Below are 24,563 nucleotides of genomic sequence, written 5' to 3' on the forward strand. Positions count from 1 at the left end.
ACTTGTCACCATTTCTATCATATTGTAGGACACAAACACCAGCACGGTCACCACGAACTAAAGTTTATTATTTTTGCATGTACAAGCAAACCAGGTTGAAAACTCCAACACAGGAACAATACAGGTACTGACACAAGCAGTTGCTGACAATAAGTATGAACACAATATGAAGGCAAGTGCCTGCTGCATTGCACTTAGAAAGAAGGGCTTTGGTAGACAGCAAGGTGGATGCCATGCCATGCTGTGTGCACATGTCATGTGGCTCACTACAGACAGCTTCTGGTGGGCAGCATGCACAGATGCTGTTGACAGAATATTTGAAGTGTAGTGTGCCAGTGGCCTAATGCTGCTGTGTGTATCCAAGTATTACATACCGAGTTATAGCACTTTTTCCCTCTGTTTCCTTGCTATTTCTCCATTCTTTCTCTGGTGCATAAGATCAGGGCAAGTTAGAATACCCTTTCTGTTATAGAGTTAACTGTACATATAAGTTACTATACAATGTTCAGAAACATTTTGAAATTAACATAGTAGTTTCATGATAAGGTTTAGTATAAATGCTGACAATTCTTTTCATTTCATTATCATATGCAAATGCTCCCTGTCTACTGACACTAATTTCATTAGTAAGCACTACTGTGTTGTTGGAGGTAGTGTCATGAACACACTGGGGCCAAACGGCTCTAGTTAACAAGCTGGTGAAGTCAGTGAAACCTGCTGTAACTCTGAATTGATGGAAGCTCCCCTCCCCACCCAAAATTAACACTAACCCTTATATTTTCCCTTCCAGAGGACTCTACAATAACTGGATTCCACCTTATTCCTATTTCAAAAAGGTAAACATATATCCTGACGTCTTCAGTACATTTGCAGTACACTTAGATGGTCACTTACATCATATGCACATCTTCTGGGTATGATGCCTGGATTGTTTGAATACTACCTTTAATTCATTTTACTGGACATAGATCTATAATGACATGTGATAAAACAATAAACACTGTCACTAACATTAAACCAATGCTGAAAAACATTTTTATTTTAAAAAAATATAAAAATAGCTCCACATTCATTTTCAGTACTATAAAATTCATTACATGATTTACTAAATCAGAACTTTAAAATATAAACTGGCACTGCATCCAAAGTGTAAAATGCTTCCGACACTGAACTGTGTCACTAACAATTCCCGCAAATATAAATAGTGCCAATATTCAACAAGCACTGTTTCAGTTCCAAATATCAAATATAGCTAGAACTTCTTGATATTCCAACTCAATGCACAATAGCAGTTCCAATAAATGGAAATAGTCATTTCACAATATTCACCACATTGTCTTTGAAATTCATGTATCAGTCATTCTAGAATTTCTTGTGTAACTTGATTTAAAAATAATTGCCGATTATAATATACTGCAAGTTTCTGTTAAAAGACATTTTGCTGTGCATCATCAACTGCATTTACAAATACTTAATTGTCAGACTGGAATTTGGGTGGATGCCACTGGTGATAGTGCATTAATACTGGTCTGGCTTTTTTTATGGAGCTCATAGTGCACAGCATGATACCTTTTAACACATACTTACAAGCTGCAGAGTACCCCACACATAACAATTTCAATGTCATTTTCTATTACAACCCAATTTTTAGGCAATTTTAAAACTAGTGTACACCATTAAATACTAATTCCATAAACACTACACAAAGATGGCACATGATTAAAAATGCATTACAATGAACAGCAAAAATAGATCAATTCCTATTTTCACAACATGCATTACAAGTGGCTTCTTAGTTCCTTTGTGAGTTTTCATCTTCTTCTGACAAAGGAAAAACTGAACCTGAAAAAGGAACAACAACAACTTGCTAAAACATTATTGCTTTATTGAACTATATCACAAAAAGTTACAGTAAATATAGAGCAAAGAACATCAATTCTGTAAGTACATGTAGCTTTGGTGAATTCAAAATACACTGAAGGGAAAAAAATGTTTCATTAATATTTCACATTACTGGAACCGTCCATTGTTAAAACTAGCTGAGAATATGCACCTTCAAAAAAATCACAAACCAAAAAGGAGTTGAGAGATATGAACAAAACGTGGTATGCATGTTTCTACATCTGGAAGATGATGTCTGTTCAAATTTGTGCCAATCACATAAGAGTGGTGTTAGTAGTGCCACTATGAGGTTGCAATCAGGTTTGCTCTAACCACACACTGCAACAGTCATGAGCATTAGTTACCGCCAAGATTGGACGTGCCGAGTTGATAATAGCCTTCAAGATGACAAAGATATCACTAGCAACACTTCACTCAGTTTGAACAAGGTCCTGTAGTACGGCTGCAAGAAGCTGGGTGTTCCTTCTGCGATACTGTAGGAAGACTTGGCAAGAATGTAGCCACTGTACATGACTGAGTTGATGGTCCTGAGAATGTACAATTGCAAGAAGACCAGGCTCCAGAAGGCCACTGGGCACTACCAAGAGAGATCATTGTGTTTTGTGTATGGCTCTGGCACATCGTACTGCATCTGCAGCAGCAGTTTGAGTAACAGTTGGCACCCCAGAGACCCGATAATCTGCTTCAAATCATTTACTTCAAGGACAACTCCAGCGGTGACCAGCGAGAGCTCATTGGATGGCAGGGTGGAGGATTGCTGTGTTTTCTGAAAGAAACTGGTTTTGCCTCAGTGCCAGTGATGGTCACGTCTCAATTAGGAGGGGACCAGTGGGATAGCTGGTTTGGAATGCAAGGGACTGAACTGCAAGGTCATGAGCCCCTTAACCCTTTAAGTGGCAAATTGGAAGTGGTTGTCGAAGGAAGGAGGCGTAAAGCAAATTCTGGAATGCCGAAGTGTAACTAACACAATAAAAAACAGAGATAAAAGCCCAGGAAACAACAGTGCAGACAAGTTATTAAAAAATCTGTCAAGACAAAGCATTAAAACCAAAAAATGAGAGAGGGTTTCCAAAGGAACTCTGGAGGGCGACAGGGGGGTATGTGGTTTGCCCCACCAACCCCTCAGGCGGTAAATGAGGCCAAAAAGCCCTAGCTTACAGGGAGGAACAGAAACCACCAGATCAGTGGGTGGTCAGCTGTTAGTAGCAGAGGGAGCGTGTCAGGAACATTAAGATGCTGCCTCAAAGCAGCCAAATTAGGGCAGCCGATGAGTAAGTGGGGTACGGTCAGGTGGGCTCCACATCGGCATTGGGGGGGGGGGGGGGGTCCACATATCTGTGAATGTGGCCATGGGTCGGTTAAGTGTGGCCAATGCAGAGTCAACTGAGGACAGTGGATTCCGTCCAAGAAGCACAAAGGGAAGACTGCCATGTGGTCATGGTCTCCGTAATTGCCCTCAGTTTGGAAAGATCAGAGTTGACCATTCCGAGATCCAGACTTCCAGCAACTGATGACGTATAAATGACTGAAGGTCCGGTTCTGCGACCTCCATTTCCAGAATCAGTATCCTGGTGTCCAGCTTGGCCAACCAGTCAGCTTGTTCATTTGCCCCGAAATCCCAACATGACCATTGGTCCAATCAAAAACAACTGGTCCCACAGCCTGATGGAGGCCAGAGTCAAGATCCTGGATATCCATAACCAGTAGGTGAGTAGAGTAGCACTGGGCTATAGCCTGAAGGCTACTGAGGAAGTCACTACAGACTGAGATACTCTTGCTGATGCAAGGACAAAATGGCTGAGGGCTAATTTAATGGTGATCAATTCAGCAGTGAACACACTGCAGACGTCTGGCCTATTTGTCACTGAATACCTCTTCTGAAACCAGATGTGTCCCAAGGACAGCCAAGAACAGGCAGCAAAAAAATGTGGTGTCAACAGAATCTTCAGCACCAAAGACGACTTTGAGGCAAATCCGAGGTCATGGTACACACTGGAGGGGTAGATGTGATGTCTCCCTGACCAGAGGCGACAATGGACAGGGTGTATATGGGAACAAGGAGAAAAAATTCCCGGATTATTCCCGGATATCCCGTTTAAAAAATATGCTTTTTCCCGGGCGGAAATACACTTTTTCTGTGCTAAGTGACAGTAGATCTTCCGTAGATTTTCCCTCGGAACTGTAAAACTTATCAATCCTTTGAATGATTAACGTTTTATACAATCGCGTAGAACTTCCCAAAAAAAAAAAAAAGACGGGGCAGAGAAGTTTTGGAGAGACTTTTAATAAAAAAGGAGAGAAGTTTTGGAAAGACCTTTGATTTGCAGCAACATATACGCTGCATATTTTTATATTACGAAAGTATAAATTCTAATTGCACCAAACACAGCGCGTTAGTTTCCAGAGCATTGAAACCGAGGTTGCGATGTCCTTTTGTAAGCGAATCATATCTCAAGCCACGAGATCTCGCCAGACGATGACAGCAGCTATTCAGAGCATAGGACACGTGTTATAGTCAGCCAATAGCAAGATCACTGGTTACATGCGAACACACAAGAGGAAAAGTTAGCGGTTTACATTAATGTACACAGTACCGTATATCTACAAGAAAAGCTAAGCTTTCTCATATAATATTGGTCTCTAACATTCTACAACAGAAGCTAAGCTTTCACATCTAATATTGATCTTTTTTGTGTGTGTTATACTTTAAAATACATCACACAAATGTGCTAGTAAATTTAAAATTATGACATAAATGTCTCGGCTCGAAATTCTTGTAAGTGGCTGGTCCTCAAAAAGTTCAGTTTCGAACGCTCTGTGATTTAGAAATCCATCCCACTTTCTCACACGTAACATAATTCATCTTGAGTAAAAAGAAATTTACTTTGAAAGTAAAGCTTTTCTAGCTACCGTTCGCAATACTATCCGAAGACTGTTAGAAATAGGTTCGATTTACCAGTTGCCAGGAAACAGGCATTATTGTGCGTCTGCAACTACAGTGGTGTAGGAGGCCCGCATGTTCGTGTGTATAAAGCACTAAGAGAGCTTACATTACACAATAAAAGAAACAGGGCATCAGAGGATACTCCAAAGAGCATCGGAATTTCGTAAACCATACTAAAATACATAATTCGGCTTGAAGCGCAAATTGGCTATTTCCAGATTCACAATGAAGTAGGTCCCATCTGATATTAAGCTTTTCAGTATGGTTTTTGGGATGTAAATTTTCTTGGAGTACCAGTACTCTACGATCTCATTTTTGGTTCTTTATTATGGCATAATGCCATACATGGCAGACGATGATAACGTGCACTTGAAATTCAGCGAACAGTTGGAACTAGCCAATACTGTAGAATGAAACACTTAGTTTCAAATAAAATGATTGCCTCAGTGGAAAGATTAATAAAGCCAAATTTCTTTAGCAAACTTGCAAAAATAAATTCATTGTTCTGCAAGGCGATTAATGCTTGACTGCTACTAACTTGGAAATAAAATAAAATAGGAAAACTGAAATTAATAATATATTTTTGTCCTCCTATGAATGTATTTTAATTCACTTGATAGCTCCTGGCCACAGAAATCCGTTTTGTTTTCATTTGACGTGGGAGCTGGACACGAAGAGAAGCAGCGAAATCACTTAACGTAAAAACAGGTCACGTGGAGACTAGCCCCCTCCCCACTACAACTCAGACAACTCTGTGCAAGCGCGAATCTGGCAGCTAGGGCATGCGAGAACAATTTTTCTCGTTTGCATCTGGCTGCTTGCTGCTACTACCGATACAGGTAACAGCCAAACTTCAAGTAGCGGGAAGCGGGAGAAGGTATTGCTTATAAGCGAGTGAAATGCGCATGCGCAACAGACCGCTGACAACTGGTCAAACGAACCTTAATGTGAAAAGTTGTGACGTCATGCTCATCGCAAGCAGTTTATTGTTACGAAGAATTACAGTCTGCGCCCTACGGCCTTTGACATATTTTTGCTATTTGCAGACGCTTGTGCGTGCACGGTGTTTTGTTGTAAATTGCACATTTCCTTTGCCACTAAAGTTTTATTTTTTTCCCTCTCGTTTATATTTTATTGCTGCATTATCATTCTCCAGTAGCAGGATACAATAACATTGCTAGAGAATCAATTCTGCAATCAAAACTACAAAAATTTAACTGAAAGCTAAAACAATGAAAAATTCCCGGAATTCCGAAAAATTCCCGGGTTTTTCCCGGTTTTCTCCCGGATGAAACGATTCCCGGGTTTTTCCCAGATTTCCCGGTTGTCCCGGGTCGTATACACCCTGAATGGAGGAAGTTTCAGTTCTAAACATAGACACTGGAGGCGTGCACAGCAATTGTGAACCCAGTTCTGGGTCGCTGTTCTGGGAGGTGGAACTCCCTTCCATGGAAAAGGAAACAGTAATTGGGATGTTCAGGGAAGCTATGAACATGTGTAGTGTAATACAGCAGCTATTGTTGGCACCTGACTGGTAATGGAGAGACTCCGGCCTCGATTATTAGGCTGTTCACAGGGTTAGTTTGCAAGGCTCCTGTCACAAGTTGGACTCCATAATGACGAATGATGTCCAGTATCCACAGTGCCAAGGATGATGCTGAACCATATGGAAGACTCCCACAGTCAATATGGGGCACAATCAGGGCTTTGTAGAGCCACAAAGGGGTAGAGCGATCTGCACTCCAGCCAGTATTACTGAGACAGAGAAGGGAATTGAGGTGTCGCCAGCTCTTTCACTTATGTTGGCAAAGGTGGGGAAGCGACGTCAGCCAGAAATCTAAGACCAGTCACAGAAAGTGGTGCATATAAACTAATAGTAGTAATTGATCGTCTAGGTAAAGCTCTGGGTGTGTGCATGACACGAGTCTTGATAGCTGAAAATTGAAAGCCATGGGTGACAGCTCATGACTGCACCACTTGTATAGCACCCTGAAGGCAATGATCAGTGACACCCATACTAGAGGAGCAATTATAAAAGCAAACATCATAGGCATACAAGGAGGGCGATACCAAATATCCCACAGTCGCTGCAAGATCATTGATGACAGCCAGGAAGATGGGGACTCTCAGTACAGAGCCCTGTGGGACCATGTTCTCTTGGCTATCAGTACTGAGTGAAGCTCCCACTTGAACCCAGAGTGTACGGTGTGACAGGAAGTTCTTGAGAAAAATGCTGAGTGGACCCCGAGACCTCACTCATGAAACATAATAAGGATGTGATAATGCCATGTTCTGTCTTAAGCCTTCCAAAGATCGAAAGAGACATTGACGAGGTGCTGACGACATGCAAAGGTCATTCAGATGATGGACTACAGATGAACCAAATTATCAGCAGTGGGGCAGTCTTTGCGAAAACTGCCATGAGACACAGCCAATAGGCCCCAAAACTCAAGCAGCCAACACAGCCACTTGCTCACCGTGCATTTGAGCAACTTACACAGAATGTCATTAAGGCTGACTGGGCGATAAATGTCCATCTCTACGGGGTCAGGGCCAGTTTCAGCACAGGAACTACCGCGCTTTCTCATCACTGAGATGGCAATTCACCCTCGTTCCAGACCCCATTAAAGAGGGCGAGTACATGATGCTGACAGTGCACCGAGAGATGTTTCAGTATTTGATTGTGGATACGGTCTGGCCCTCAGGTCATATCAGGGCAATAGGCTTGGGCACTGAAGTTCCCATTCACTGAATGGAGCATTATACGGCTACAGGTGGCTGGTAGTAATTGATAGGCACATTCACTCCACCTGCTGTTTAATGAGCCAGAAGGCTGGGTGGCAGTTCTCAGACGCAGATGCGTGGGTGTAATTCTCAGCAAAATGTTTGGCAACAGTGTCTGGATCAGAGTAAATGGTACCATCTACGAAAATACTTGGTACACCTGCAGGGGACTGGAAACTGTAAAGGTGTATGATATTTGGCCACAGTTGTGATGAAGAGGTATGTGATCCAACGGTGCAAACATACTGTTACCAGGATTCTTGCTGTCATTGTTTTATGAGGCAACGGATGTGGGCACGGAGCCATTTAAAGGCAATGAGGTGCTCCAATGAAGGGTGCCATTTATGGTGTTGGAGAGCCCGCCTACGATCTCTAATGGCAGCAGCGATCTCTGGGGTACACCAAGGTGCTGTCTTCTGAACGGGGGATCCTGAGGAAACAAAGAGGGGATGGCTTGGGTGGCAGCCAAAAGAATGGCTGTTGTCATACACTGAACAGCCACATCAATACTGCCTTACAATTGGGAACCAAGGACAGTAGAAATGAAGTGACAGGAAGATACGGATGTGGTCACTACCATACAGGTCATTGGGGACCCTCCAGTGGATAAATATTAGAATACCTGGGCTGCAGGAGGAGATATCAGTGACCGAATAAGTTCTATGTGCCACACTGAAGTGCCGGCCGCGGTGGTCTCACGGTTCTAGGCGCTCAGTCCAGAACCGTGCGACTGCTACGGTCGCAGGTTCGAATCCTGCCTCGGGCATGGATGTGTGTGATGTCCTTAGGTTAGTTAGGTTTAAGTAGTTCTAAGTTCTAGGGGACTGATGACCTAAGATGTTAAGTCCCATAGTGCTCAGAGCCATTTGAACCACACTGAAGTGTGTGAGAGCACCAGAGTTCAATAGTCAAACATCGAGCTGTGGCAGTAAAATTTTGATGTCTTTAACATGGCCAGCAATCCTTGTACCACCCCACAAAGGGTTATAGCAGTTGAAGTAATGTGGAAAGAGCTGAGAGAGTAATGCAGACAGTACATCTTTGGAAACATCACTGGGAGGGAAATAAACATTACAAATGGTAAAATCCTGATGCGTCCTTACCTGAACAGCCACAGCCTCCAGTGGTGTATCAAGAGGCACAAGGTCACTGTATACAGACCAATACACAAGTTCAAACTCCACTTGATACCTTCTGATTGTCAGTAAGATTCTTAAAATAACCTCAGTAGCCACAAAGGAGCAAGGGCCCATGTTGCTGGAAACCATGTTTCCTGAATGGCAATGGCAATGCCAATACAGAATGCAGGGTAAGTGCTTAAAAGCTGCCATTGCTCAACCAGGTGGTTCAAAAATCCACTGCAGAATCACACTGTCTGAATACAGTGGGGGCATGGAGCGACCAAGATAGGGGGTGGGATGGGGGGGGGGGAGGGGGGGGAGGGAGGCAGATTATGACCCACGGTCATGTGCTGCACCAGTTGAGCCATCAGGTGATCCACTGACACAGGTTCTGCAACAAACTGCCTGGGGAGATCCAGTGCCTCAGGGGCCACCGGGATCTCCAACTTGTGCAGAGTACATGTAGAGTCCAGTGGTGTGGGGACCACTGGAGTTTCCTTCATCTTAGAAGACTTGTTTTTATCCTCCTTGTTGTCCTCCTCCTTAGAAGATGAGGACTGAGAAGGTTTCCCTGAATTGGTTTCAGGAGAAGAGGAAGAACAAGAAGTCTGACAGCCAGCAGCCTGTGGCTCCTTCAGCCACTCGTTGGCATCTGGCAGTGGATCAGCAAGAACCAAGGAAGGAAGAGTCCCGAGGGACCTCTTCCCAGCTAGAAAAGAGAGGAGGATGAGGAGGCACCTACTACTGGGAGATGTAGACCACTGTACTCGGCAGATGGGGAGCCAATGCTCCCGAAGTGGGTGCAGTGAAGCACCAGAAGGAACGCCAACAGGTGGGGGAGGGAGGGGGGGGGGTTTGATGTTAGCGGGGGACTCAGAGCTCACGTCAACAAAGATGGGGACGACATTGCAGCTGTAGCATAATGTTGCGTCATTTGTACGTGATTATGAAACTTATACTTTCTTCTTGCCTCATGAAATGTGAACTTGTCCAGGGTCTTATACTCCTGGATTTTCCTGTCACACTTGAAAATTGAGCCACCTGGTGAGCAGGGAGAGTGGAAGTTGCCACAGTTTACACAAGTGGGGAGAGGGGCACAAGGAATGTTCACGTGCAGAGGACATCCACAATCCCTGCAGAAATGGGGAAGCAGGAGGAGGAGATTAGTGTTTAACGTCCCGTCGACAACGAGGTCATTAGAGACGGAGGACAAGCTCGGGTGGGGGAAGGATGGGGAAGGAAATCGGCCGTGCCCTTTCAAAGGAACCATCCCGGCATTTGCCTGTAGGATTTAGGGAAATCACGGAAAACCTAAATCAGGATGGCCGGAGACGGGATTGAACCGTCGTCCTCCCGAATGCGAGTCCAGTGTGCTAACCACTGCGCCACCTCGCTCGGTATGGGGAAGCAGTGCAACAGGAAGACGTAAGACATATACCTGAAGCATCTCATAGGAGGAGGAGGAACATAGGGTTTCATGTCACAGTGGCAGACCATCACCTTGACCTTATCAAGCACTGTATCACCCTAGAAAGCCACGATGAAGGCCCCAATAGCAACTCTGTTTACCCTTGGTCCCCTACGGACACGACATATGAAGTGCACACCCCATTGTCGTAAGTTGGCCTGCAGCTCATCGTTAGACTGTGAAAGATGAACATGGTGAAAGATAACATCCTGGACCATACTGAGACTCACGTGGGGAGTGACAGTCAAAGCTATGTCACTCAAGTTTTCACAAGACAGCAGCGTCTGTAACTGGTCAGGAGATGACTTTTTATCAGGAGGGAACCATTCTGCATCTTAGAGATAGCTGCAACTTCCCCATATTTGTCCTCAGTGTGTTAAAACAAAAAATACAGGCTTTAGCCCAAAAACGTGTCCCTGTTGGTCCCAGTACAGACCAAGTATTTGGGGGAGGATTTTGCTACTTATTGTTTAGTCCTACATTCCTCCCACAATGTGGCCAGGGAAGGGAACGCATTGGACCTTTCCATATGAAGAGGCTGCTGGGGCCATGTGACCACCAGTGGGAGAAAGTTTGTCAATTCACATGCAAACTATCTGCTACGGTGCCACCCACTCCAAACGGGGGGGGGCTCTCCCCATGGGCACCATCCAGCAACAGTAACAGTTACCTGGCTGGCCAGTAAGCCGTAGCCAGGAGTCTCCATGCTGCACTCACAATGGGCACATACTCCTTGGCACACATGGGGAGTATGTAGTGCACGCACCAACAATGTGATCACTGCATGGTCAGGAGGCTACCATATTTCAGATACTTGACATGAAAGTGGTGAAGATTGCTAGCCTCACACACAGGGTGCAACCTGAGTGCACAATCTGCAGCTACATTACCAGAGTTGATTGTGGTCCTCTGGGTTGGAACAGAGTGGAGTATCGAACCGAAGGCTTTGTCGATTCTATGATGATCTCAGGTGCAGATTTCTGGACTTGTGTTATGGGGTGGATAATTGATAAGTCAGGGGTACACAACACAAAGGAAGCAGCTACTCGGGTACAGAGTACGTGTGGAGTGCACATGGGGTTTTTTTCAGCTAGGTGATACTTTGAAGTCTTCTGATGAACCCTTGCCAGTCAGTACGCAGCGAGTGAAATCAGATAGCAACACAGTAAAGACACAGTGATTCCCAAAATTTTAATAGTACACTGTCTAAGTATTTGTAATGCAGTTCTTGAATTTACTGCCCTCCAGGAAGTTACACTCAAATTATTCTCGGAACAGAGAGCTGGTTAAACCCAAAGTAAAAAGCTCCAAAACGTTTAGCAAGGCATTGAACATATAACATACAAACAGACACCACAGGAAGAGCAGTGTTCACTGCAGTTGACAAAAAACATAGTCTATTGAGGTCGAAGCTGAGTCTAACTGTGCAGTTATCTGGATGCAAGTAACAGTCCTACATGAAATTAAGTTAATTATTGAATGCTTTTACTAGCCACTCCATTCCACCATTAAAGTTTTAGAATCATTCAAAGGAAGTCTACACTCAGCAGTGCAGAAATACCTAGCGCGTGCAATATTTGTTGGAGACAACTTTAACCTACCACGTATAGACTGGGACCTCTATGGATTCATTGCAGGTGGTAGAGACAAACAGTTTTGTAAAGTCATTTTGAAGATGTTTTCCAAAAACTGTGTTGAGTAGCTGGTTGGGCAGTCCACACGCGATGGAAATATTTAAAACCATGTAGCTACAAATAGGCCTGAGCTCATCAACAGTTAGTACAAAGATCATGTGATTATAATATCTTATTGTCACTACTGAAGTTAATAAAACCGTCAAGAAGGCTATGCGAGTATTTCTCCTAGAAACAGCAGATAGGAAGTTGTCAGCACACCACTAGGACAATGAGTGGACGTCATTTAGTTCCAGTACGATGAATGTAGAGGAATTATGGGCGAAGTTTGAACTGATTTTAAATTGCATTCTGAAGAAGTATGTGTCGAGCAAGTGGATTAAGGATGACTAAGACCTACTGTGGTTTAATCCGGATATTACCAGGTTTTTGTTTCACAGAGTACCACTGGTGTCGTAAAGACTCCAAGCAGTTTACATGGGAGAAATTGGCAGTATTTTAATGAACTAACATAAAAACCTTATTACAGCTCTTCTATGTAACAGTCATAATTCTGATTTCATAAATGTTACATTTAAGAAACAAAAAGAAATTAGATTGGGGTCACATAATTCAGCGGAAAAAATGAATACATTTTTATCAGTTGTAAATATAAAACTGGACATGAAATCATTGGATACAACTGACTCTGAGGGAGACTGTCATATTTTGAAAACAATAGTTTTGGAAACAAGGGAGACATATATTATGAATGTGCTTATGGGATCACATTGACCTCTGTGGTACTGGAAGGGTTAGTAACAGAATTCCGAAAATGCTGATGCAGCAGCAGACTATTGCACACTTTGTTCTGGAAGAACACTCTAATGACAACAGGCAAAACTTAACGGAAATTAAGTGCATCTGTAAAACAACAATGCGTGAAGCATACAGCAACATCCACTATCATATCTTAGCAAAAAATATTGCCAAGAACCTAAGCAAATTCTGGTTCTACGTAAAATCACTAAGTAGGTTGAAGGCTTCTATCCAGTCTGGTGCAGCAATAGATGACAGCAAATGGTAAGCGAAGGTTTTAAATTTTGCATTTAAGAAATCATTCACGCAAGAAGATAATACAAACATACCATTGTTTGACCATCGCACAGACTCCCATATGGAGGACACAGTAATAGGTATTCCTGGTGCAGAGAAGTAACTATAAGACAACTAAGTCACTAGGTCCAAACTGAATCCCAATTTGGTTTTAGAAAGGGCACCCTATGGCTACGACCCCTTACTTAGCTTGCATTTATTGCAAATTTCTTGCCCACTGCAATGACCCAAGCTAACGGAAAAAAAGTGCAGATGACTACTGTACACAATGCTTGACAACTGCTATGGAACAGAGACATTGTTGTATAGGAATAATCACAGGCAATGACAGATGACAGTGAACACAGTAAGTATATAGCAGAGTTGGAGTGGTATATTTACTATAAAAAATGGGTACTTATTTCACCACATGGGAAAGCAGGATAAAAGGCATAAATAAGGTTCGTTTTTGACACAGGTCAGATTCCCGACATGAAGGTTGATATTGATTTCTCAGTAAGGAATATGGCCTCCTCTGGCACTAATGCACATTTTGCACACTGACTACCAAACAGCTGAGACATCATTGGGGATATTGTCCCACTCCACTCTCAAGGCAGTTTTCCGTTCTTACACAGTAAAGGGAGGGGATGTCCATTGAGGAATGTGTCTGCCAAGAACATCCAAGACATGTTCTACAGGGGCCATTCCATATATTCAATATCCTCACTTTCCGATGTGTTTGACACCACAGTGGTCCTGTGTGGGCAGGCATTGTCATCCATAAACAAAGCTGGGACTTACCACACCCTAAAGAGATGGACATGATCCAGAATAATCTCCCTGCAATACCACTGTGCTGTAATGGTACCTCACACAATGATATGCAGAAATGTTCGGCTGTTATGCATAATGCCTGCCCACAATATAAAGCCTAGGTCATACCGATGATGTTCATGAGCATTCTGTGGTGTGTAATGTGTTCCCACCTCTCTCCACATTAACTGATGGCCAGTCATTAGCAACAGTGAAATGGAATTTGTTGGAGAACATCACTCTGGACTATTGCTGCTGACCTCAACCAACATGCTTCCTATGCCAATGAACTCTTTCTCGACAATGACGTGGCTGAATTGGGATACATTTAGCAGGCTTCCGAGCATATCAACCAGCCTGATTTAATCACCACAATATGGTTCTGGCAAACACTTGTGTACTGGTTGCAGTCCTGCAGTGATCTGTCCAGGAGTGAAATGTGTGTTCCTTTTCCCCACTAGGGTATATGTTAACCCTCTTGCAGTGTGACGGTCTGTACACGACCACCGGCATACTTGCGCATAGCATTTCCACCTTCAGCAGCCTTTTTTAATCACAAGATGACACTTTTGGACACACCCACTGCTTTGGGAACAGTAGTGACATTCTTACAGTCTTCAAGTCATCCAGCTGATCTTTTCCACAACCACCTTTGTCAAACACCTTACTGCGTGAACTGTCCAATGCATACAGAGTGTTCATGCCCAGACTTTGATGCAGTTAACACATCCCGCCTTCTAGATTTCATTTTACTATGATTGGTCAGGTGTTCCACAGCAACTGTCACTCGTTTCATAGCAATTAGCAATTTTTCCTTAGCAAGTGTCAGTTGTTCCTTTGCAAGTGTCGAGCAGTGTATAGGGTGTATCGAAACGAATCATCCGATTTGGCAAGTATATATTTCTGAAACTAATAAGCATGTACAACAAATTTTGGTTTTTGATGAATGGGAAACTTAATTTTTTCCCCCAATACCTTTTCATGTGTGTTCAATATGCCCCCCATGAGATACACAGCATATGTCAATGCAGTATTCAAACTTTTCCCACACTGCAGCAAGCATGTCTTGAGTTACAGCTTCCACAGATGCTGTTATGCGATGTCTCAGTTCATTCATTGTTGTTGGTAATGGAGGCACAAAGTCTTTTATAAACCCCCACAAGAAATAATCACATACACCCAGGTCTGATGCTCTTAGAGGCCAGTAATATAACGCTGCATCATTTGGTCCAGTGCGACTGATCCACCGTTTAGTATCCTTTGATTTAAAAATTCCCGCACTTCCAGATACCAGTGTGACGGTGCCCCATCCTGTTGGTAAATGAAGTCATTTGAATCAATCTCCAACTGTGGGAAAAGAAACTTCTCACGCATTTCAAGATAAGTGCTTCCTGTAACAGTGTTTTTGGTAAAGAAAAATGGACCGTACACCTTTTCCCGTGAAACTGCACAAAACACATTACATTTTGGAGAGTCCCTCTCATGTTGTACAACTTCATGTGGTTGTTCTGTACCCCACATTCTTGCATTATGACACTTCACCTTTCCACTTAAATGGAATGTTGCCTCGTCATTAAACACTAAGCGTGGAAGATAACTATCATCCTCCATCTTTGCCAAGAACGAAATTACAGAACTGCACATGATGTTGTTTGTCACCTTCATGAAGAGTTCACAGTAGCTGAATTTTGTATGGTTTCATGTGTAAACATCGACACAACACATGCCCGACTGACATCGGAGGCATGTTAAGCCACACGGTGAACGGATTTTTGCGGAGTCCTTGTGAAACTATGGCAGAAGTATTCAACGTCTGTGTCGGACACTCAGGGATGTCCCAGCGATTTGCTGTTACACATACAACCTGTTTCTTGCAATTGTTCATCCCATCATCTAATGCTCTGTCCTGTAGGAGGATCCACACCATACCTAGTACAAAAGTCATGCTGAACAGTTACTATGACCTGCACTGCGCAAAACGTAGAATCCAAAAAACCTTTTGTTGTCCCAACACCATTTTTACAAGAACTGAAGTGGGCGCACACTGCTGCTACCACCTAGTGGGAACTATGTGAAACTTGACAGTTTGGTCTTTTCAACAGTATGTTGTTCACGCACATATTTCCAACAACATAATAGTTATTATTATTATTTTTTTTTAATCTGATGATTCTTTCTGATACACCCTGTACAATAAGGGTAAAAGAATGAACCCACATAATTACAGACCAATATCCTTAACATGAGTTTGCTGCAGAATTCTTGAACATATCCTCAGTTTGAATATAATAAATTTCCTTGAGATGGGAAATTTTATGTCCACAAATCAGCATTTATTTAGAAAGCATTACTCAAGTCAAACAGCTTGCCCTTTTCTTCACAATATCCTTCAAACCATGGATTAAGGACAACAGGCATATTCCATATTCCTACATTTCTGGAAAGCATTTTACATGGTGCCCCACCGTAGACTTAATGAAGGTCCAATCATATGGAATAAGCTTTAAGACTTCAGAAGTAACAGAACACAATACACTGTCCTCGTGAACACACTTGTCTCATGAGAAACAAGGGTTTCATGAGTAGAACACTAGGGAAGTGTGCTAACACCACCCTTATTCTCTATACAGCCCTACATAAATGATCTGACGAACAGTGTGAACAGCAACAAGTGGATGTACAGGAAGTTGTTGTCATTAAGGGACTTTCAGAGGATACAAGATGACTTACAAAAATTTTCTAGGTTGTGTGTTCTAAATGTAGAAAAATGTAAGTTAATGGAGATGAGTAGGAAAAACAGTTCCATAATGTACAAGTGCAGTATTGGTAGAGTGCTGGTTAACACTGTCACATCAATCTCATACAGATATCTCCGTGCAACAGTACCAAGTGAACAGAAATGGAACGAACTAGTCAGATTAGTAGTAAAGAAGGCGAATGGTAGACTTTATTTATTACTAGTCTATTAGGGAGAACGCACACAGAACACTAACATGATCTTTTCTTGAGTAATGCTCAAGTGTTTGGGATCTTGACCAGGTCAGATTAAAGGAAGACATCAAAGCAGTTCTGAAAGGAAATGACCACTAATGATACAAGATACCCAGTACCATGTACCTCATGGTGGCTCGTGGAATATGTATGTAGATACAGATGATTGCAGATTACATACATAATGCAAAGCACACATTTTAAATAGTGAATAGCACGCACCTAATGGCAACCCCAAACTGTTAACTACTTTAAAACTTAGATTGACCCACAGTTAAGTCAGCACTAAAATCCTTGGTTAGTGAAAAACATTTGAAAGGAAACTCTACTTTTCAACAATAAAGAAATATACCCTTTAGAATCAATTAACTGTAACAGAGTGCAAGGAAGAGTTAAAGTATCAAACACACACAACTCGGCTGCTGAATTAATGAGTTGCAACTGTTAAATTACAGCACAACAACAATTATGAGCCCTCTGTGAATTATCTATGTAATAACAACAAATCAACAAATGAGCCAGCAAAAGAACAGCATAAGCATATCTCATTTGTACTAGGACACAGAACAACAGTTCAAATAAATTTAATAGCTGTTTGAGCCAACTACTCGATTCCTTATAAAGTAATGGTATGCAACAGATAAGTCTTATGCTCTATAGGACACAGACACAGACACACAGACACACACACACACACTCACACACACACACACACACACACACACACACACACACACACACACACACACCCCCACACACACACACCCCTTACCTTTCAGTCGCAAGAATGCTGGAGGAGACATTGACGATGCTCTCTCAAACTGACAATTAACAAAATCCAATTTTGATAGAAATCTGTTTGCCCTTGAAGGTCTTGCAATAGGTGACACACCTGTGGGTGATAAAATGTCACCCATTGGGGACCCATGGTGTCTTAACCTGACAGCAGCACACTGTTAACAGAATTAACACGATATCATATAGTAAACATTACATTGCTTTACATAATTTTTTTGGGAAAAGTGACTCACTTAATGCTAAACATTTTGTATTTGTTCAAACTCTGGTAAGGAAAAAATGCCTAGTTCTTTATCTTAACAAAGAATCCAATAATGTTCACATAAAACCATTTAATGTTAAGACACGAAGAAATTAAGAACACTAGAGCTGTGAATGGGCATTGATTTAAGTCAATGCCTTCTGGGTCAAAGAAAGAACACCATTTGCCTGATGGTATCACTGTACAGGTTCAAATTTCCACTCTGCATCATGTGTTGAGGATGATGATGATGATAAGTGAAGCTCAACATGTTGTAATCAGGGCAATCAATAGGGGAGATGCTCTCCTCGTAATACAGCAAATAATATGCAAACTGTGTGGTTTAACTTCATATTATTTCCCAATGGTCGCTGTGTACCCTGAAGGCAATGACTGCATTTGCTAAGTACACTGAAATGCCTATAGGTGCCCATGAATGATCAGAGATGAACATTTATAAATATGGAGCCACCCCTACCATGAAATACAATTTTGGGAAATGACTGAACAGTCAACACAAGCAGGAGGATCAGTTGTATTAATGTTGTGTACATAGTTCCGCGTAGTCAGCGCGTGCACAACTTTCCCACTAGAGCGCGCCCCACTAAGCACAACATCGCAGGCGCAGCGCTCGTCCATCTCTGCACTACGAGATGGCGCAGTCTTAGAGACGGACCAAATTCTGCTTCCACTGATCCGCATATTAATACATAACGCAGCCAGTGAGACTGCTGCTAACGTAGAACCTTTTCACCTCGCGGATCACACTCGCGCAGTGATACCTGAACGCTCGAGGTATTATAACGAGTGTACAGACCTCCGATTAGTCAGTCTGCCTTAGTCTGCATTAGTCTGTAGTCAAGTTTCAGTCTGCGCCTAATAAGATTATCATATTCCTGTACATAGCCATGAAGAGAAATGTATAGACACTTCGTCAAGTATCAGAGATATGTGAGAATAAGATTAACGTACCAAGACCAAAGGAACTTCAGATAGTCAATCGTAAACAGCATCCAGAATCAAGTTACGTAATGTCTATGTTTATTATTATTTTAATAAATGTGTGTGAAAATTAATCAAGTTCTGTTTAAAGTTTGACACCGTCAATCTGGTACTCTAAGCGTGCAAGTGGCATTTCTATCATCTGACCCAACGGCAGAAGATAAACACGCCACGATAAGACCACGAGACATATTGCTGACACTCGCCTACTTCATTAAAGCGACAAGTCAAATAATATGATGGTGTGTGTACCGAAGGTCTTACAGTATGCGCACCACAATTAACATACTAATCTGCATAGTTAAAATTACGAAGAGGCAGAAAGACATCCTTTAAGAGGCACAACTCCAAGTACCATAAACACTAACACTTGAAATTATGTTTAAGACACACAATGTGCATAACAACAGAATAAACATACTAACGTCTTTTCAGTGGAAATTTATAGTAGTAGATAAAAACAGCACAAAGAAAAAAAGCACTCTCCAAAACAAACAGTATGAGTATTTGAAGTACAGAACTTTTATTTCATTGTTTACAAACATAAAACAATAGTCATTTGACTACAGTATGATGTCAGACCACTGAAAACTGTACTAATTGGGTGAAATCATTTCAGCACATACCAAGAGAATTTGCTACCAAATAAGTAGTGGTTTAGCGAACTCTGCCACTATCAGTCAAGGGACTGTTTCGTCACATTCTATTATCCAGATGCCACTAAAAGTAGGGCTTATTAGTAACAGACTCATAAAAAGTTCTCATTCATTTGTGTGTACAACTAGCATAAGGGAACAAGAATTAAAAAAAACCTTCTGCACATGTAATAAATACAATTTTCAATCTCCCAAAAATCTTGAAATGTATTTGCAGTTGTGAATACAAACCATCTCCAGCTGTATATTGGAGAAACAACTATGAAAATTTGTGCTGGACTGGGAACTGAACCCGGATTTCCCCATTTTATGCAAGTGGCTGCATTAATCACTCCTGCTATCCAGACATGACCCACAGCCAGACCCATACTTCCACATATCATCATCCATGTGTCATATCTGTACTCAAACATCCCATTAAAGTTAATCCTGTGGAGGGTAGACATTTTATTTTTAAGCTGTAGGCCCACAATCTGAAGATAAATATGAAATTGCAGTGCCTGTGTTGTGAAGAAGCACAACGCATGTCCAAAGGAACATTGTGTCATAATTCTTCACAAAAAAATCTTGCCTCTCTCCATTAGTGGACATTGTATCACAGTAGTTTATTTGAATTTCAAAACAGTGACACTGAAAAGCCTAAAACCATATTTAGTTCTTTTGCTAGTGATCAAAGTTATCGATGATAAGACCTCACTGCAGAGCACTGCCTCAGCTATGACAAAAATTTTAGAAAAATTAACCAAGGCTTTGTTAAGGAATTATTAGAGAACATGGACCTGAAAGCTTACATATTAACTTTTGCACTTTATATTCTGATATACAAAGGTCACTCAATAAATAACACCAAATTTTTTTTCTCTGAACATATTTAGTCTTAACAGTTAGAATTTGGTGATAACATCAATTAACATTTCTTTTACATGTATTATTTTTCTACATAGTCTCCATCACATTTATGGCCTTATGCCAGCATTGTGTAAGAGCATGTATTCCCCGTTGTAGAAGCTGTTGTCCAATGCTGCTGTTGTTGTTGTTGTTGTTGTTGTTGTGGTCTTCAGTCCTGAGACTGGTTTGATGCAGCTCTCCATGCTACTCTATCCTGTGCAAGCTTCTTCATCTCCCAGTACCTACTGCAACCTACATCCTTCTGAATCTGCTTAGTGTATTCATCTCTTGGTCTCCCCCTATGATTTTTACCCTCCAATACTAAATTGGTGATCCCTTGATGCCTCCGAACATGTCCTACCAACCGATCCCTTCTTCTGGTCAAGTTGTGCCACAAACTTCTCTTCTCCCCAATCCTATTCAATTCTTCCTCATTAGTTATGTGATCTACCCATCTAATCTTCACCATTCTTCTGTAGCACCACATTTCAAAAGCTTCTATTCTCTTCTTGTCCAAACTATTTACCGTCCATGTTTCACTTCCATACATAGCTACACTCCATACAAATACTTTCAGAAATGACTTCCTGACACTTAAATCTATACTCGATGTTAACAAATTTCTCTTCTTCAGAAACGCTTTCCTTGCCATTGCCAGTCTACATTTTATATCCTCTCTACTTCATCCATCATCAGTTATTTTGCTCCCCAATAGCAAAACTCCTGTACTACTTTAAGTGTCTCATTTCCTAATCTAATACCCTCAGCATCACCCGACTTAATTCGACTACATTCCATTATCCTCGTTTTGCTTTTGTTGATGTTCATCTTATATCCTCCCTTCAAGACACCATCCATTCCGTTCAACTGCTCTTCCAAGTCCTTTGCTGTCTCTGACAGAATTACAATGTCATCGGCGAACCTCAAAGTTTTTATTTCTTCTCCATGGATTTTAATACCTACTCCAAATTTTTCTTTTGTTTCCTTTAATGCTTGCTCAATATAGAGATTGAATAACATCGGGGAGAGGCTACAACCCTGTCTTACTCCCTTCCCAACCAATGCTTCCCTTTCATGTCCCTCAACTCTTATAACTGCCATCTGGTTTCTGTACAAGTTGTAAATAGCCTTTCGCTCCCTGTATTTTACCCCTGCCACCTTTAGAATTTGAAAGAGAGTATTCCAGTCAACATTATCAAAAGCTTTCTCTAAGTCTACAAATGCTAGAAACGTAGGTTTGCCTTTCCTTAATCTTTCTTCTAAGATAAGTCGTAAGGTCAGTATTGCCTCACGTGTTCCAGTATTTCTACGGAATCCAAACTGAACTTCCCCAAGGTCGGCTTCTACTAGTTTTTCCATTCGTCTGTAAAGAATTCGTGTTAGTACTTTGCAGCTGTGGCTTATTAAACTGATTGTTCGGTAATTTTCACATCTGTCAACACCTGCTTTCTTTGGAATTGGAATTACTATATTCTTCTTGAAGTCTGTTTCATACATCTTGCTCACCAGGTGGTAGAGTTTTGTCAGGACTGGCTCTCCCAAGGCCGTCAGTAGTTCCAATGGAATGTTGTCTACTCCGGGGGCCTTGTTTCGACTCAGGTCTTTCAGTGCTCTGTCAAACTCTTCACGCAGTATCATATCTCCCATTTCATCTTCATCTACATCCTCTTCCATTTCCATAATATTGTCCTCAAGTGCATTGCTCTTGTATAGACCCTCTATATACTCCTTCCACATTTCTGCTTTCCCTTCTTTGCTTAGAACTGGGTTTTCATCTGAGCTCTTGATATTCATGCAAGTGGTTCTCTTTTCTCCAAAGGTCTCTTTAATATTCCTGTAGGCAATATCTATCTTGCCCCTAGTGATATGCGTCTCTACATCCGTACATTTGTCCTCTAGCCATCCCTGCTTAGCCATTCTGCACTTCCTGTCGATCTCATTTTTGAGACGTTTATATTCCTTTTTGCCTGCTTCATTTAGTGCATTTTCATATTTTCTCCTTTCATCAATTAAATCCAATATTTCTTCCGTTACCCAAGGATTTCTACTAACCCTCTTCTTTTTACCTACTTGATCCTCTGCTGCCTTCACTACTTCATCCCTCAAAGCTACCCATTCTTCTTCTACTGTATTTCTTTCCCCCATTCCTTTCAATTGTTCCCTTATGCTCTCCCTGAAACTCTGTACAACCTCTGGTTCTTTCAGTTTATCCAGGTCCCATCTCCTTAAATTCCCACCTTTCTGCAGTTTCTTCAGTTTTAATCTACAGGTCATAACCAATAGATTGTGGTCAGAGTCCACATCTGCCCCTGGAAATGTCTTACAATTTAAAACCTGGTTCCTAAATCTCTGTCTTACCATTATATAATCTATCTGACACCTTTTAGTATCTCCAGGGTTCTTCCATGTATACAACCTTCTATCATGATTCTTAAACCAAGTGTTAACTATGATTAAGTTGTGCTCTGTGCAAAATTCTATCAGGCGGCTTCCTCTTTCATTTCTTAGCCCCAATCCATATTCACCTACTACGTTTCCTTCTCTCCCTTTTCGTACACTCGAATTCCAGTCACCCATGACTATTAAATTTTCGTCTCCCTTCACTATCTGAATAATTTCTTTTATTTCATCACACATTTCTTCAATTTCTTCGTCATCTGCAGAGCTAGTTGGCATATAAACTAGCACTACTGTATTAGGTGTGGGCTTCGTATCTATCTTGGCCACAATAATGCGTTCACTATGCTGTTTGTAGTAGCTTACCCGCATTCCTATTTTCCTATTCATTATTAAACCTACTCCTGCATTCTCCCTATTTGACTGTGTTTATAACCCTGTAGCCACCTGACCAGAAGTCTTGTTCCTCCTGCCACCGAACTTCACTAATTCCCACTATATCTAACTTTAACCTATCCATTTCCCTTTTTAAATTTTCTAACCTACCTGCCCGATTAAGGGATCTGACATTCCACACTCCGATCCGTAGAACGCCAGTTTTCTTTCTCCTGATAACGACATCCTCTTGAGTAGTCCCCGCCCGGAGATCCGAATGGGGGACTATTTTACCTCCGGAATATTTTACCCAAGAGGACGCCATCATCATTTAATCATACAGTAAAGCTGCATGCCCTCGGGAAAAATTACGGCCGTAGTTTCCCCTTGCTTTCAGCCGTTCGCAGTACCAGCACAGCAAGGCCGTTTTGGTTATTGTTACAAGGCCAGATCAGTCAATCATCCAGACTGTTGCCCTTGCAACTACTGAAAAGGCTGCTGCCCCTCTTCAGAAACCACACGTTTGTCTGGCCTCTCAACAGATACCCCTCCGTTGTGGTTGTACCTACGGTACGGCTATCTGTATCACTGAGGCACGCAAGCCTCCCCACCAACGGCAAGGTCCATGGTTCATGCATAGCCATGTTTTCACTGCATGAATTATGCTTTGATCATCTTCAAAGTAAATAACACACAGAGAATCCGTAAGTGGCCCAGACAGGTGAAAGTCCTATGGCACCAGGTCTGGGCTAAAGAGTATATGACTCAATACATCCAACAAAATTTGGTTGTGTGTTACCACGTACTGAGAACTGTATGTCAGCATGCATTGTCACATTGAAGCAACATTTCTTTTATGTTCTTGTAAGACGGAACACATTGCGAACAGTTCTTGAGTTAGTTCAGCGTCTTCCCATATGCCTCTCAATAATGGCCAACCCTTTTGGGCACATGCTGACACGAATGATCCAATCCAATGACTCCAAATGACTGTCAATGTGACTTTGACAGCAGATGGAGCTGCTTTCAAATTATTCTTTATTGATGACTGCAGGTGATGCCAGCCCAGTGACTGCCTTTTTGTTTCCAGTTCAAAGTAATGTACCCAAGTTTTGTCATTCATCACAATCCGTGACAGAAAGGCGTCTCCATGTCTCAAACTGCTCCCACAGTTCTGATAAAATAGTTTTTTCTTTGAATACTGTGGTCTGCCGTGAACATTCACGGAACACATCTTGAGCCCACTTTTGAATATAGTGCAGACGAGGACAAACTGAGATGGGTCTGTCGGCATGGAGTGCTAAAATGAAACTGCTGGTACTATCGACTGGTTTTTCTAGAACTGAACTGTTGATGTGGCTGGATGGAACTGCTTGTAATGCCAACATACTGCACACACATTTCCAAATTCCAATGCTCACCAATAGCTGTAGAGCTAGTCAAATGAAAAAGTAAGTGAAAAGACATTAAAC

The 24,563-nt window shown here is 41.9% G+C and overlaps 1 protein-coding gene across 3 annotated transcripts in view; it reads right to left on the reverse strand.

Moving 5' to 3' along the window:
• Window positions 1-1,007: 1,007 nt before the first annotated feature.
• LOC126184728 (uncharacterized) overlaps window positions 1,008-24,563 on the reverse strand; it is a 171,079-nt gene continuing 147,523 nt past the window's right edge. For all 3 annotated transcript variants that reach the window (XM_049927265.1, XM_049927263.1, XM_049927262.1), the window contains 2 exons: window positions 17,507-17,687; window positions 1,008-1,842 (listed from right to left, as the gene is read on the reverse strand). In XM_049927265.1, coding sequence (XP_049783222.1) covers window positions 1,793-1,842; window positions 17,507-17,687 — 231 coding nt within the window. In that variant the 3' untranslated portion in view covers window positions 1,008-1,792. The remainder of the gene's footprint in view (window positions 1,843-17,506; window positions 17,688-24,563) is intronic.

This window comes from Schistocerca cancellata, chromosome 4, assembly GCF_023864275.1.
Source record: "Schistocerca cancellata isolate TAMUIC-IGC-003103 chromosome 4, iqSchCanc2.1, whole genome shotgun sequence".
Taxonomy (NCBI): domain Eukaryota; kingdom Metazoa; phylum Arthropoda; class Insecta; order Orthoptera; family Acrididae; genus Schistocerca; species Schistocerca cancellata.